At 46.0% G+C, this 15,702-nt stretch overlaps 2 protein-coding genes across 5 annotated transcripts in view; both read right to left on the bottom strand.

The window, feature by feature from the left end:
* RABGAP1 (RAB GTPase activating protein 1) overlaps positions 1-15,702 on the bottom strand; it is a 76,627-nt gene that overhangs the window by 19,623 nt on the left and 41,302 nt on the right. The gene's annotated exons all lie outside the window — the stretch shown is intronic.
* On the bottom strand, positions 1,327-13,167 carry GPR21 (G protein-coupled receptor 21). 2 transcript variants are annotated; one of them, XM_027688044.1, is made up of 2 exons: positions 12,934-13,167; positions 1,327-12,169 (listed from the first exon to the last, which is right to left on the bottom strand). In XM_027688044.1, exon 2 carries the CDS (start codon positions 11,799-11,801, stop codon positions 10,755-10,757), a length of 1,047 nt encoding a protein of 348 aa, XP_027543845.1. In that variant the 5' UTR covers positions 11,802-12,169; positions 12,934-13,167; the 3' UTR covers positions 1,327-10,754. The 2 variants fall into 2 exon arrangements, with proteins under 2 accessions (XP_027543845.1, XP_027543844.1); XM_027688043.1 differs by lacking the exon at positions 12,934-13,167 and adding an exon at positions 12,516-12,579.

Raw genomic sequence — 15,702 nt, 5'->3', positions numbered from 1 at the left:
CACAGATCAACTCCTGGTGCACCAGGCTCCTGGAGAAATGGGATGGGGCATAAAACCTTCACCTAGACACAGGATGGCTTCAAAAACAGCATAAAAAGGGAAAAATGGCGAGGTCCAAACTTTAGATTCCTCCTGCCCCAACTCCCAGAACGATTCCAAATGTGGAATTCTGCTCACTGGGTGAGTTATCTGACACACCCAGCACAAACCCAAGCTGTGCCTGACTCTCACTCTTGCCACAATGGGATCCATTTCCACATTGCAATTATTCCTTAGGAAGGTTCCCCCGACTTTGCAAGAATTCAGTCACACGGGCAGAGATTACTGTGGGAAGGGTCTGGAGACTGGATCCATCAGTGGAATTTTCCTTGCTTTGCCCAGGGTCAGATCAGCACGTGGTGTGTTGCTGCAAGGCACGGACAGGCCATCCCAGAGCCACCAAGCCAGGGGCAGCTTCCAGCACATCCAACAAGCAGAGAGAGCCAAACCCCTGCAGATTTCCTGGGCAGCAGCAAGGGTAATGTTCCACGATGGGGATCAGTTATTTGGAGCAGATCTGTATGTTTTAAGCACATTTAAAAATATTAAAAGGTCTTTTAATAGCTATTTTCAGTGTTAGCAGGACACTGTGTCACCTGGTCTATTTTGCAGGTTGATGGCATTCCCAAAACTACTTTCATTAGGCAATATTTACACTGACTTTTACACAAAGTGCATTTCCTGCATTTGTGTTCGCCCAGACCGCTGGAGAAGGTTTTGGTAAGAGGAATTACACCTGTTACTGAGACCTTAAGGAAGTATCACAAACCCCTCTTTCAGAGTAATGTACTTGTTCACTTCCCACGAGGAATGCTGCCCACAGAATGGAAGAGTTACCTGGAGTCAGCACTTACTGAGAACATTTACAGATAAACAGTATTTCTGGAAAAAAACCTGAATAATTTAGACAAATTTGGAATGGTTAGACAACTGCAACTGGACACAATAGTGCATTGATACAGCATACTTTCAGGCCAAATATGGCAATATAGTGCAACTCTAAAAATAAAAGTGAATCCCTTGTGATATCCAGCCCTTTCGCTCTGTTCGTTTCCTTTTAGGGCTCAAGTTTCCCACAGGAAAATCCGAGCGCGGAGTTTGCCCACAGTGCCCTGCAGCACGGATGGACACAGCACAGACACAGCCAGGCTGCAAGGGCTGCCTGCTCCTGCCACCCACACACAGCCCAGGCTATTTAGAGCTATCAGAGAAGAGGAAAAAGCCCCACCCAGTCCCCAGGAACGCACCTTTACCAGCACACACACAGAAGGCATCCGGGACAAGACGTGAAAACATGTGATGTATCATTTATTTCTTAAATGTATTTATGATCCATTCAGACCTTTCAAATAAAGTGTACAAGTGCATTTCAGAATAAAAAACTACACTCTTCACACGGCTCTGTAGAACACTACATTTCATCAAGGAACTTGAAGCAAAAACTTCCTATTAAACCACCCATGCATCCTTTGGCTACAATAATATCACTGATCAACAAGTACTGCTAGTCAATTCGGAGTTTCCCTTTAAAGAGAAGGAGCATCCTAAAATATGCCACCCCTTCCAGAGACCTCTCTTTAAAGAGAGAATAATAAATAAATTAGCTAGGCTTTTAGGCAAACAGTAAGGCTACTTAGTACTGTTGATGCATGATCCATATATTTGGAGAACAGGCAATCCTAGGCTATGTGAAATGCGTCAACAGCCCTTGAAATTGTAGTAGTATCAAGATTACATCAATCCAGAACAAATGGCAGACAAAAATGTAACCAGTGGAACAATCACTGAAAAATGTGCAGTTTCTCTTAGGATGGGAAGTGCTGATAACAGATTCAGAAAAGTGTTTATAAAATCCGCTAAGAACCACATTGACATTCTTAAAATTACATATTGTACAAAGCCCTAAACTCTGTGACTGTACAGCCACTGCCGTGTTCAACTGCTTGTTTGGAGGGACATGTACACACGTATGTAAAATACACATATATACCTATTTTAAAACAAGCAATTCAACATGGCAGTGACTGTACAGCTGCACAGTACACAAATATATATATATGTACATCTACAGCAAAAAGGGAACAAGCCAACAGATGTATGACACAGCTGGGGTACAGACCACCTCAAAGGGAATAATACATTTCTTTGAGTTTTAATAGCTCATAGCAAAATTACCTCTTGGAAATAGTTATGCAAAGATTTAGAATCAGATATTTACATGCTTCCGATTTATCTAGTTCCATTTAATAATTAAAAATATGCAAGTATTATTTTAAATCAGTAACATTTGTCATTTTTGGCTCAACTGTAGTTTTTCTTATTATTAGTCTTCGTTGAAAAATCAGCTACAGAAATGTCTATTAAAACGATGGGGTGGAAGAACCCCTCTGCCCTGTATTTTAACAACAGTTCTGAGTTGGCACAAAATAGGTAATTCTGGAGCCACAACAATAACTCTTCCCAAGCTGCCTTATGTATGAAAACACCCATCTTCACCATCCCCCTTCCTGTGCAGGTACAAACCAGAGCAGACCCAGTGAGAGGAGGGACCACGGAGGAGCCCCCCCAACACCCCCACGGTCCCCACTGTGCCAGAACTGAACCAGCATTAGAGACTCTTAAGGGTTGGACAGGCTCTAATTCACCTGTTTGCTCTTCTAATCTGCTTTGGTGGTTGTTTTCCCGTAGTTCCTCCTAGCAGGGGTTTCACACTCACAGCTCTTTCTCATCTTCTAATACAAAACAATTTCCAGCATTAAAAGGTGCACAAGGTTCTTACAAACACACACATACACATTCTTACCTGTGATTTTATCTATTCCTGGCCCTCTCACTGACACTCAGGGAAAAACTACCAGTTGGAACACTACTGGTGGAAGGAGCTGGACTGTCTCCCAAAGCTCCTGTAACAACCCTCTGACAAAGGTCAGATCTCCACAGAATGCACCAAATAACTGGTGGCTTCTGCTGTACCAGGGACTGGGAAGGTGCAAGGAGACGGGTGGGACACAAGGAAAAATGAGCATCACAGAGTCATGGAATGGTTTGGGTTGGAAGGGACCTTAAATCCCATCTCATTCCAACCCCCTGCCACGGGCAGGGACACCTTCCACTAGCCCAGGTTGCTCCCAGCCCCGTCCAACCTGGCCTGGGACACTTCCAGGGACGGGGCACCCACAACCTCTCTGGGCAACAGAGAGGTTTTAAAGTAAGATCACTCCACTGTGTTTCGTTCAGCAAAGCAACCTAAAAGCACATGCACGCACAGCCTCCCATGCTCGCGCTTCACTGTAAACAGCAGGTGAAAAAAACAATTAAAAAAGGTACGAATACAAGTTCGAAATCCCTGAAGAAAAGACATACCCACGAGTATTAAGAACAGTAAAAAAGCTCATCATTAGCAGTTGCAAACTCGTTTCCATCCTGTTGCATTCATTAGAGGAATACAAAATTGAATCTAGTGTTTACATGCTAGACTTACAATAGAAACTGGATTTCAAAGGTTACATATGGAGAGAAATGTATCAGCATAGGAACCTGCAAAAGACTGTGCTGTACAGTATTTCTAAAGACATAGGTCTGTCAAGACAATACACATGATTGCAAATCCTTTCAGACAGTTCAAAAGCATGGCTGGAGGTAATGCTGCTTCCTGTCCTCTGAAAGGATTAACTGCACCATTATTTTTAGTAGGTTTTAGTGACAATTTAACCTCAAGAAATACCTAACCCCTCAAAAACTGAGGTGATCAGAAACATACAGGTACCTTACAGCCCTCAGGTTTTACTTCTTTGTACACTAAACATCAATTCATTGACAGCATCTACAGAAAACGTTTTAAAAAATGTTTTTATGAAATACTTTTAATACTCAGTAATGCTAATATTTAAAAATACTTCACAGTGTGGTACTAATGTAACTTCATAAAACGAGCAACTTGAGTCAGCTAAAGCTCAAAGCCTTACGTTATATTAAAATAGTCCAAAGATTCCACACACACACACAGAATCACTAGCACTATAAATATACCTAAGCCACTTTAGTGCAAAGTCTGGTTTTGCTTCCCCTGACAAATCCCTCTATATTCCTGCCAGCATATTAAAATGTCATCCTTTACTAATCTAATTATTGATTTTCAAGGATTCATTTACAGCTGAAATCCCAGAAGAACTTTTTTCAATTTACCATAAAAGTAATGACTGGGTTTATTAAGCATTTGATTGCTCGGCTCACGTGATCTCTGTAACGCTGACAATGACTGGCACATGCACAGCAAGGTTTGAGTTCATCTTTCTGAGGAGTCACTTGAATTTATTTCACCTTTTAACGAAAGGATCTCCAGTAATGACCATCAGAGAGAAGCCAAAGCTTTGAATTACAGAATTGCTATCCTCATCTTACACATTGCTAATTAGAAAGAAGTCAGAACAGGCAGTTTGGACTCCCTGCCCCCTTTCTAACCCCCAAGGGTACCCTGTGCTCCACCTCAGGTGCCTCACACACAGGTACTGCCCAGGTGGAGCCCTCCCCGTGATCACCAACTTCAAAACATGTTTGTCTGCCTCAACCCACATTCTAAATATAGTCCAATGCAATGTGCATCCACTCAGCATTTCTAAAAACTTCTCAGCAGATAAAGCTGCTGGTTATCAACCCGTGCACAGGTGTCAGTCCCACAGTGACCTGATGCCTCCTGGTCTGTCCTGGAGCGGAGCCTGCACAGCCTTTGATCAGCTCAGGGATTGTGACACTCCTCCCAAACAGCTTCAGGACAAAACAAAGATGACTCGTTAATAACAACTTCTGTTTCTCAGTTGAAATAACTACAAAGTCACCAGCTAGAGGGTCAGTTCTGCCTGCACAGATTGCTGGAGAACACCTGAGGCTGCAATTAAAGCTGGATCAGGATACAGGAACATCACTTCTGTTAACGTTTTCATTAACTGCTAAAGCTCAGGAGATGCAAATGGGACATGGGCGAGAGCCACAACCACTTCCATCTGCAGCCACCACGACAGGCCTGGAGAGCAGACACAGCCTGTGGCTTGTTTTCAACTCTGCAATAGGACTAAGAGCTGAGAGGTGACAGAGCTCAGCACTGCGTGGAGAACCAGCAGCAAAGCTGCCTCCGTAAGCAAACATTTCATTTGTCTAGAAAATGATGTCACAGGAAAAAAAACCTGAAAAGCTGAGTAAACAAACTATACCATTCAGATTATTTCCCTGGGGCTGGAACACCTCAGATAGACAATCATGACAGAGCCTGACATTACCCCACTTTACCTGAACTCAAATGAGGGGCTGATCACCACCCCAGGCCTGCAGGGAATCCTGTTGTGGTGGGTGCAGCAGCCCCAAGGCTCAGAGGAGCTGCCTCCAGAGAGCAGCAAAGCAAAAGCAAGAAGGTTAAACTCCACATTTTAAAAAGAAGTGCATTGTAAAGAAAATGACCCAAATTAAATACCCCATTGTTCTGACCAAACTCCAGTGGGTTTCCTTTCTTTGTTTCCCCTGGCGACAACTTTCAGTTTCTGTCTCTAAATACAACTGCACCTGGTCCTAAACTTATTGGATTTTAATTCTGAAGTGCTGTCCTCTTCCAAAGGCATTTTACATACATAACTTTAGTATTAAATGCCTTTGCTTATTTGCAGAAATGTCTTTTAAAGTGGTATCTCTGCAATGCACAGACAGGAAGGGAAAAAACAACTGGAATTGAGACATTGACCTCTACAAGCCAGGAGGACACTTCTCTTCTAGTGAAAATGGGTTGTTTTCATCATCCTAAAAGAGGGGCTGTTTGCTTTTATGGAGACAGTCTGTAAACCCTGATGGCCCAATGCTCTGACCTGACCACAGCCCCATACACACCCCAGTATTCATTTGGTAAAGAATATTAAAGAATATTAAAGTTTGGATAAATGTGGATTAAAATCCAAGGTTATCTTGAATGACACCACGGGAAGGATGTGTCATTGTATTCTGCAAAGTCATGGAAGGGAAGAAAAACATTTCTAAACCAAACAACAAAATAAGGGCCAAGTCAGGCCAATGTTTCAGCACGTGCTTCAAGTACTCAGAACCAAAAATGTGTTAGAACGACAACAGAAGCCCTCCAAACCCACCACCTCCTCTTATTAAACTAAAATTACCTACAATGGAGGAATCAAGTAATCAGAAAAACGGGCCTTCTGTTTGTAATGTCTCAAGACAGATTCCTGCACTCACACACTGGTTGGTTCCTAAGAAATATTTTTTAAAGCATCGACCTGAATTAGGAAAAGTTCTGCCAACTTCCAACCCTGATGTGAAGTAAGATGAGACTGAAATATTTCAGACTTCCCGACTCATGGAGTTACATCCTTGATCATGGCAGCAGTTGGGAATACCACAAAAAATAGCAAAAAAATCTGCATATTGAATTCACACACTGAATGTTTCCATCTCGCATCACATCCAGGCCTTGGAAGTGCCTTTTTCCGGACAAACTGCTGAAATTTAGGATTCTTACACGTAAAACCTTTCTATGAGAGGGCAGGGACAATGCCAAAGGGGTGCAGTTTGGGAGTTCTTCTTCTGCAATTCTCTGCGCCTTAGTACTTTGTACCACTTTCTTCCTGTCAAAGACTTGTGACAAATACCCAAGACTGCCCCTTGGCACTCTGACACCGAGCCATGTCAGAATTCCAACCAGAAGAAACACATTTCTGAGCGATAAGAAGCTTAAAAACAAGTACAAAACCCCCAACAACAAATCAAGACTGAAGAAACTGGTAACATTTAATAAAAAAAAAACTAGCAGTAGATAACAGCAAAACTGTTGTTTCACACAAAACATATCTGTTGAGTTTAAAAATACTGTCACTTGATTGAGATCATAAAAAAATAATATTTCACAGATATTCTCCCAGCCTGTTTGGAAAATGACAAAATAATCACAACCTAAACTTCCAGTAATCCTTAAAAAGAATAAAAATAAAGTGTTCTAGATGAAGCAAATTATCACCTTCTGAGAAGTTGTGAGTATTGAAATCCTTCCCATGGCACTAAAAAAAGCCACTGAATTGCATCCTGCAAATTGAACCTTCCAGCAGCTTAATTTGAGAGCGAGGCAGATAACCCTAATAAAAAAATCAGTTTATAGTCTGAGATGGAACTTCAAAATTAGTTCATTTAATCACATCACAACACAATTTTCATGAGGCTGTAATTTGATTTCTGTGCTCTCCTCAGAGTGGCATTTATCTGTGCAGTGCTCTCGAGCACCGGCGCACTCGGGCACAAACAGAGCCAGGGAAGGATTAGTTTCATGTGTACAACAAGGAAAACCAGCCAACTGCAAAGTTTGCTGCCTGACAATTCCTAGCACAGACTGTGATGAAAGGGATCCCTGTGCCTCGTGTGAGCTGCATGACAAAGGGTGTTCAACTGAGCAAACAAGGTAATGTGTGGCAAAATTATTTCTTCCAGTTGGCACAGTGAAAGGGAGTCACCCCCTGCAATCCCACTGAAGACAACAGACTCTAATGTCATGAATACTTAAAACATCTAATCACAAACAAACCTACATCAACATTAAATTAACTTAGAGGAAAAAAACCCTCGTAATTTAAATTATTAAAAAAAAAATCAATAAATTAACACAGACGAAAAGAGAAATACTTGAACCTAAAACTAAGCTACTGAGGCAACATTAAAAGTGTCTGTACAAAGACTGGATGAAACTTGAATGCACCAATTGGCTGCAACTCCTCTCCATCCTCATCTCTTGGAGACTTCCAGATTCTGATTTTCACCTCTCCCAGAGATTATCTGAGCTGAGGAAGACTTGGAGATGAGTAAGGCAACTGAAAACAGCCTGGCTGTCAGGAATGTAGAACTGAGCCTTAGCTGCAAAGCAGCAACAGCTGCAGGCATGGATCTGCATCTGGAACAGCCACTGTGCTCCAAGCACAATTCCAGGCTCAGAGCTGAAGTAGCAACTGCTTCAGCTCCAGTTAAACCTCTATGCCATGATTTAGACCCCTCACCAGTTTTAAACATTTTCCAAATTCTCCAAAACTAGCACACAATGATACTATTTAAACCCTCTATTCATGGAAAAAAACAAAAAGCAACAATCTTTGCTTCCACTTAAACCTGAAACTGCCATTTCTGGGGTTTTAGGCCCCAGCAGATTCTTCTCTTCCATTAAGTTTTAATCAAATGCTATTTCAATGATACATTGCATCACTTCAAAGACTCGGAAATGTTAGATAAGGTGAAGAGCAGAGAAAAGCTATTGGGAGTTTACCTGAGAGGCTGTTCCAAAAATACCACACACACACACTTTGATATTAGTGACTAAAGCCCTTAAATTGTTCCCCAAAGCCCACCTGTGCCATAATACCCACAAACCGCTGGAGAACAATTAGCCAGCTGATGTGCTGGGAGCTTATTATACCACTCAGAAATGAGTCACTACACCCCTGCACTCCCCCCACGGCTGTCTGTGTCTAACCAAAATTCAGACTGCCAGGGCTCTGCAGAACAAGTCACCTCTGCCGTGGCTGGAGGACCTGGCACAAGCCGTGGTCCAGACTCTGCCTTACTACAGAGGACAACAGGAGATGTCCATGGGAAGGCATCAGGGTTTACACAACCTGTGTTCTTCACCTTTCAGATGAACTGAGGAGGAGGTTTATCTGGAGAGGTTTGGACTGGGGATGGAACATGTTGGGAGCAGATCAAGATACAAGTTGAATGTTTTGCCACTGGGGTCCCCAAGGGAACGGGGCAGCAGCAGCAGCAGCAGTTGTGCCCCATCCTCCCCAGAACAGGTACACACACCCCCCCCGAGAGGAACCAAGTGCATCAGCACTGAGTGCTCACAAGCACAGGCTGTGCCAGGAGTGCTTCATCCTGCTGCTCTCTCTGCCCTTCCCTGTTTCCTCACTGGCAGCCCCACGAGACTGTTCTGGAGCAAATGTGGATGGGCAGAGGGACTGCAGCAATCCTGGCATGTGACGGGCAGAGACGTGGGCTGGCATCCTCCAGGGCAAAGGGCTCCCAGCAGAGCAGAGAGGAGGGGGGTGTTTGCTGGAGGGACAGGGCAGAGCACTGAAAAGATGATCTTGATCTACAACAACAGACAACCTGACACCATTTAAAAAAACACAGTCTTCCCTCTGGCCAAGAGAATTACCCCAATTCTAAAAGGATCCAATTCCTTTTCCCTAACCTTTCTTCATTCCCACTGTGACTAACAGCACACACCAGCTGTACCAGAGCAGCTCAGGGAATCCCCCGAGCTCGCAGCACCACGGAGGGATAAACAGGGGATGCACAACCTGCCCTCAGAGCAGGTTATGATGGAGGGACAGGACAATAAAACTGTAACCCACAATTACAGGAACACTCGGTTCACTTGCATTTTCCAAAATGGCATCAGTAAAAAGACAAGGATGTTCTTTAGGAAAAACTCAACAATTCTGCCACACTGCCTTCTTAACAGCTTTCCAGTACTCCAAACATTTAATCCAGGCTAGCTTGAACAATGTCGTCAATGAGATTTGGTTTCTCAGATATTGCCTTTGTCTGACCAGTTAGATATGCGTTTGCCAACAGGATTTAGCTCCTGCTATATTTGAACCATCTTTAATCCCATGAAGGCTAAAGAAAAATGTCTCTGATTTAGCTCTGTGCACTTATGAATAACTCAAATACTACAGTTAAATTTACAACATAGTTCCCTTAGCTGTTTAGAAGACAATTGTTTTCTTTCCTTTCCCCTTAAGTTCTAGTATGTAAAATATCAGAAGAATTTAGATTAAAAAAAAAAAGGGACATGTTATTTTTAAAGTTGTTCTTGAGAAAATTTCCACATACAAACTCGTGGCATTTCTCCACTGGTTTGAGAATAATTTTCACATGTTGGCATCATCTTTGAGTGGCTGCCACAACTCTGGTATCATAAAGCAACACGTATTTTCTCATAGCTTATCAAAACACATTTTATTTAACTGCTAAATTTGGTCTGATCCAAGTTTTTCTTCTTACTTCACAACAAACAGGAAAACGCAGATGCCATACTCTGATCCAAACATGCATCCTACCAGGGAAACAGGGCACGGACCCAGACCAGCCCCAAGCCTACGACTGCTCAGATCACATCGCTGCACTCACGGCTCATTAAAACTGAGTTCACACTGAAATGTTCACATTGTTCACTCCTGTTCTACAAGTCCTGTCTAGGTAGCACTGAAAAACAAATTGCTTGGCCCCTTCTGTTCTGACGCTGGAACGTTGTGTCAATATATACTTTGGCATATATTAAAAAAATCCCTGTAATATACCATAGACTGTGACATTTCCACTTCAGCTCTATCATTTACATGTGAAGCACGAATCTCCAAAGAACCCAGTAAAGCTGTAAGAAAGACTACATTTTGCCGAAGCTCTCAGACACCCACTCCATTCAGTCACACCAGCTGGAGAGGTAAGTGTCAAGATACAGCTTTATTCTTTAAAATGAATATGGAGGTGAAACTCCACAGCCTCCTCCACAGCAATCATTTTTTAAAGTGAAACCACAACGATATGTGCTCCTGATTCTTCTGTGTCAGCAGCATTTCTCAGAAACCTTTTTGCAAATCTGGACATCTTAAAATCGTATCTAACTTATTTTGCAATTTGCGGAATCGTCCCTGCACTTCCCAGTCCAGCTGACAGGCGTCCTAGACATGACATCCATTGGAAGATCTTTTGCTCCTGGAGGTAGAGGAGTCCTTAGCTACCCTCTGTCTAGCGCACGAGGCACAGATGGCCCCCGAGAGGCGCTTCAGCCCCTTCTGAAAGACACTGTTGGAGAGACTGTAAATGACACAGTTGCAGAAACTGTTGCTAATGGCAAGCCAAGTGGTCAAGAAGGACGCGACGCGGTTACTATAGACATTGGAGCTCTCCAGCAGGAAATAGATGATGTAGGGCAACCACAGGATGTAGAAGACACTGGTGATGCGGAACAGGACCATGGCATAGCGCTTGTCCGGGCAGGGCTGTGCCTCCCCAGCCTCCCCATCCTGGGAGCTGAAGCGCACCCGCCTCTCGTTGATCTCCTTGGTGTGCTGCTGGCAGATGCGGAAGATGTTGAAGTAGGTGAAGCAGACGATGAAGGCGGCCGGGGCGTAGAGCATCACCACAATGAACAGGGTGAAATAGGGGTCGGTGTTCCAGGAATTGGCGCACCACTGGAACACATCCCCGTGGTATCCAGGCTTTCCCCAGTGAAAGGAGGGTAAGAAGACCAGGCAGGAGTAGAGCCAAATGGTCAGGATGCAGATTCGCAGCCTCCACGGGGTGACCAGCGTGTTGTAGGTCAGCGGCTTCGTGATGGCGATGTATCTGTCAATGCTAATGCAGGCCAAGGAGGCCATGGAGACGCTCTTCAGCACTGACACCACATAACCAAAGATTTGGCAAACCAAGGACTCACTCAAAACAATAGGATAGTGCAGCAGAGACAAAGAAGGCACCAGACAGCTCACGCCCACCAGGAGGTCAGCATACGCCATAGTCTGGATGAAGTAGCTGGTGGTGTGGTGGTTCAGCAGAGGTGCACAGTGAAAGACAAATATCACAATAATGTTGCCCGAAATAATCAGCACCATGAGGAACACAATAATAACCACTTCCAGGAGGCAAAAATTGATGGTCTCCAAATAGCTAATGGCCAGGAGACAGAAGGGCCGGCCACTCTGGTTGCCAACCAAAGAGGAGTTCATCTTGAGCACTGCAGTGATCGCTCTACTTCATGCTCCTGCCTGCTGCCTGCAGCCACTCCAGGCAGCTGCTGTCATTGCGGCTGGTGCTGTGTGTGCAGCAATGTCAAAACCGGAGCTCCGGTCCCCAGGGCTGCTCCAGATGCTGCTGCTGTGCATTGTCTGCAGCACAACTCCCCTTTAAATCCGGCTCCCCGCCGCTGCCGGTGCACCGGGACCCGGCGGCAGGCATGTCAGCAACTTCCCCGGCGCACGGGAGAGGGCTGATATTGGTGCCCGCCCGGGTGGGCTGCCGCGCCGAGCAGGGACGAGGGGCTGGGGGAAGAGGGAGAGGAACCTTCAGCGAGTCAGGACGAGAGTCCTCCCAAAGGCTGACAGAGAGAAGGGGAAAGTGTTTTACAGAACCGCCTCTCCCCGCCGCCCCGCTCCTTCCCCACGCCCTGCCCAGCGCTCGCCGCCGGCCCCGCTCCAGCCCCGGTCCCCTCCCCACGCCGGGCCCGGGCCCCGCCGGCGGCAGCGGGGGGCGATGCCGCCCCCGCGGAGCCCCGGCAGGCGGGCGGGGGGATGCGCGGCGGGGAGGGCGGGGGTCCAGCCCTTCTCCGCTGGCTCCATTTTGCACGGCGCTTTTGTTCGCCGCCTCTGCCGGCCCCGCCGCCGCCCCGGCCCCGCCGCCCCCGCCGCCCCCCGCCCGGCCCGGCCCCGCCGCCCCGGCCCTACCTGCGGCGGGCGAACAAAAGCGCGGAGCATCCTCGGGCGGGCGGCGTGTGCTCCGGCCGCGGCGATGCGGAGCCGGGGGCGGGGAGGCGGGAGGAAGGGGAGGGAGGCGGCGGGAGCCGGGGGAGGGCGCGGCGCGGCGAGGACCCGGCGGGGAGCGGGGCCGCAGCCCCGGCCGCCCCTCGTCCAGGGGGAGCGGGGCAGCGCCGGCCGCAGCCCCGGTACGGCGGGGGCCGCTCACGGGGCGCCCGGAGGGCCCGGCCCACGAGCGGCGGATGGCGGTGGGAGCATCACCCGGAGCGACCCCGCCGCGCCCGGAGAACACGCGGGTGCCGGCCCTGCCCGCGCCCCCCGGTACTGCAGGCGCGCACACACAACACACGCACACCCCCGCACCCCGGGGCTGCAGGGACACACGCACCAACACACCCGAGGATGCTCCCGCTCCTCCTCCCGGCACCTCTGCACGGCCAGCGACAACCGCCCACCACGGGCGTGAATTCACGCGGTTCGTCGTCACTTAAGGCTTTTCCATCCCAGCCCTTTTGGGGAAATACTTATTCTGGAATAAACGTGCCTTTGCTAGGCGGGGTGTGTGTTGTTTAGGAGACACCTGACACCAAGGGCAAAGCTGAGAATGGTCTCCCACCGTTAATCCAGATGCAGCTCCAGGTAGGCAGGCACCTCCCTCCACACACATACACAACGCAGAAGGACTTGGTGGCCCTGACAGTCCCCAGGACACCCCACACCAAACCAGAAACCAACGACATTCCAGCCAGCAAACACGTGAGAGATTCACAGCACAGCCCTTAACTTGTGTTCACACCATGAGCTAACACCATCACACTATTTAACCAGGAAAACCTCTCTGAAGGCAGAGAGGCATAACAAGAGATGGGTATTGTTTGTTGTTTGTCGAGAGTGTTTTATACAGGTGACATGCTGGAAAACATGTTCCCGTGGTATTTGGAAGCTCATTCTGTGCCCCGATACCAAACTGCCCCACTGGCATGGCTTAGGACAGGCCCATCACTATGGGAATTGATCTTCCATTAGATCAAACCAGTAAGAGACTGGAGTGAGGCTCTTTGGCAATCCAGATCATTTAGGCACACATGAAAGTGTGCAGCTGGCAGCCTGACAGGCCTAAGTCCACACACTGAATTCAACCAACGCCACCAAACCCAAGGTTTTGGTTAACCTAAGCTAAATACTGGTCATTCTGTGCAATTCCTAATGGATAATTAATTGTGGCCAAAGCAACCACGCTGCTATGCTCAGGATTGTACCTGACCTGTAAGTAGCAAAAAACCCTCCATTTTATGAAACACTTGTGTTGGTCAAAAATCTGTGCTGGACTACAGCATGACTTGGCAGATTTTTAGTTCATCTTGTGCAAAAGCCTGAAAACAAAAACTTGGAGCTTCCACCCTATCTTTACCCCAAAAAGATCCCTTTACTCTTGTCCTTCATTTTTGTCACAATTTATGGTGTTTCTACTCATGGCAACTGAAGTACTAGAACTGTAGCTAGGAAACATAAACTTTGAATTAAATTTAGGCAAGGGCATTGTGGTTTTACAAAAAACAAGCTATGATTGAATTACTGCTGGAGAAATGATCTCCTATCTTTCCAAAGCAGAGAATGATTTACATACCGATTGATTCAAATAGTATTTCTGGATCCTTAGGCACGAATAGACACATTATAAACATCCCCAGGAAAACAACATACATTGAACTTTCTATCTCGGATGTATAAAAACAAGGTAGGGATGGAAATTGTGAGCCTGACCAAAACGACATCTGGTTGCAGGAATTTTTAAACAGAAGATGCACCATGAAATCAAAACCTGCCCGATGTTCAGGTTTTTATGAGAAGTACAAGCTCAACACCCATCCAGCTGAGAGGGATTTCTGTCTGGTTTTCCCTTTAACTGCCATTCTATTGTCTCCCCGAAGCCGAGAGCAATAACTCTGTTCAGTGCTGGTGCCAGCTCACTCCAGCTTGTTTAAAACACCCAAACCAGCAACACCTCAAGTTCCTCCTCTTGATCACCCCTCACCAGCAGCCCGAAGTGGCCAAGGGGGTAAGGTGCAACTGGAAGGTAACTGGGCTGGGGGTCAGTGCCTGCTGCCCCAGCTCTGCTCTGGGGCACAACCAGCCCACCGAGAGGAACCACTTCCAGAAAGCACCGGCTGAGGTGGCTCAGGTCTGCTGGGACTGAAAACTGCTGCGTTGGAGAGACTTCTCCCACTCTACACCGAGGTACAGCACGACCTCATCTAAGGCAGTGAACAGGTACTCAAGAAATCAGTCAAAGTTACAGCGACAGCTCTGGGGAAAACTACTGCTTGAAAAAGATAATTAAACTTTTATCACCACGTGATCAAAACTAATCAAACACAGGATCTTGAGGTTCAGACACACTGACAAGGCTACACCGAGATTCACAGACGTGGTAGGATTAATTTCAGTTGATTGTACACAATCGTGGCCCTTTGTACTCCTGCAAATTAAATTTATTCTTTTTAATTTATACGAACATATGGAAATAAGATTGTGATACAAGTGGAAAATAAGTGTTAACCACCCACAGCTAAAGTTCTGTCACATTTTATGCTACTGATGACAACACATTCAGTCAAATAATGGTAGTGACATTTTAATCTATTTCTTCATTAAAAACTAGTATCATTTGCACCAAGACAGACAAGTATATTTGGTAGAACGTCTGTGTTCTGTAATCCTCTGCTCATGGAGACAAAAAAGTGGGAAGATGAGAAAGTGTGTAGCAAGACTCCTGCTGTAAGAAAGACTGGAACAAATTAATCTCTTGCCAGGCCTGGAATTTCTACCAGAAATGGTGACCCCGGGGTAACATTCCAGGATACTCCTCCTGCCACTGGACTATTATTTTTTATTTTATTTGTGCCACAAGATGTCCCTCTCACGTTGTAATTTCTTAATATAGTGTATTTATCTGGTACAACAGTTCATGGTTTTTTCCTTTCGACATTTCCTCCCACACAGACCTATATCCAAGAGCTTTTTACTTTCTCCTCAATATTGTAAATGTCAGGTTCTTAAAATGTTGGTATTACGAAGAACTTCTCCACTGAGAGATTCAGTTTGTACTAATCCTTTTTAAAAACCTTGCTGAAAAGTGTCTGTTGTCTCTTGTGCT

This window comes from Neopelma chrysocephalum, unplaced genomic scaffold (genome assembly GCF_003984885.1).
Source record: "Neopelma chrysocephalum unplaced genomic scaffold, ASM398488v2 Primary Assembly neopelma1_74, whole genome shotgun sequence".
NCBI classification, from domain to species: Eukaryota; Metazoa; Chordata; class Aves; order Passeriformes; family Pipridae; genus Neopelma; species Neopelma chrysocephalum.
This window is presented reverse-complemented; position numbering and strand designations above follow the sequence as displayed.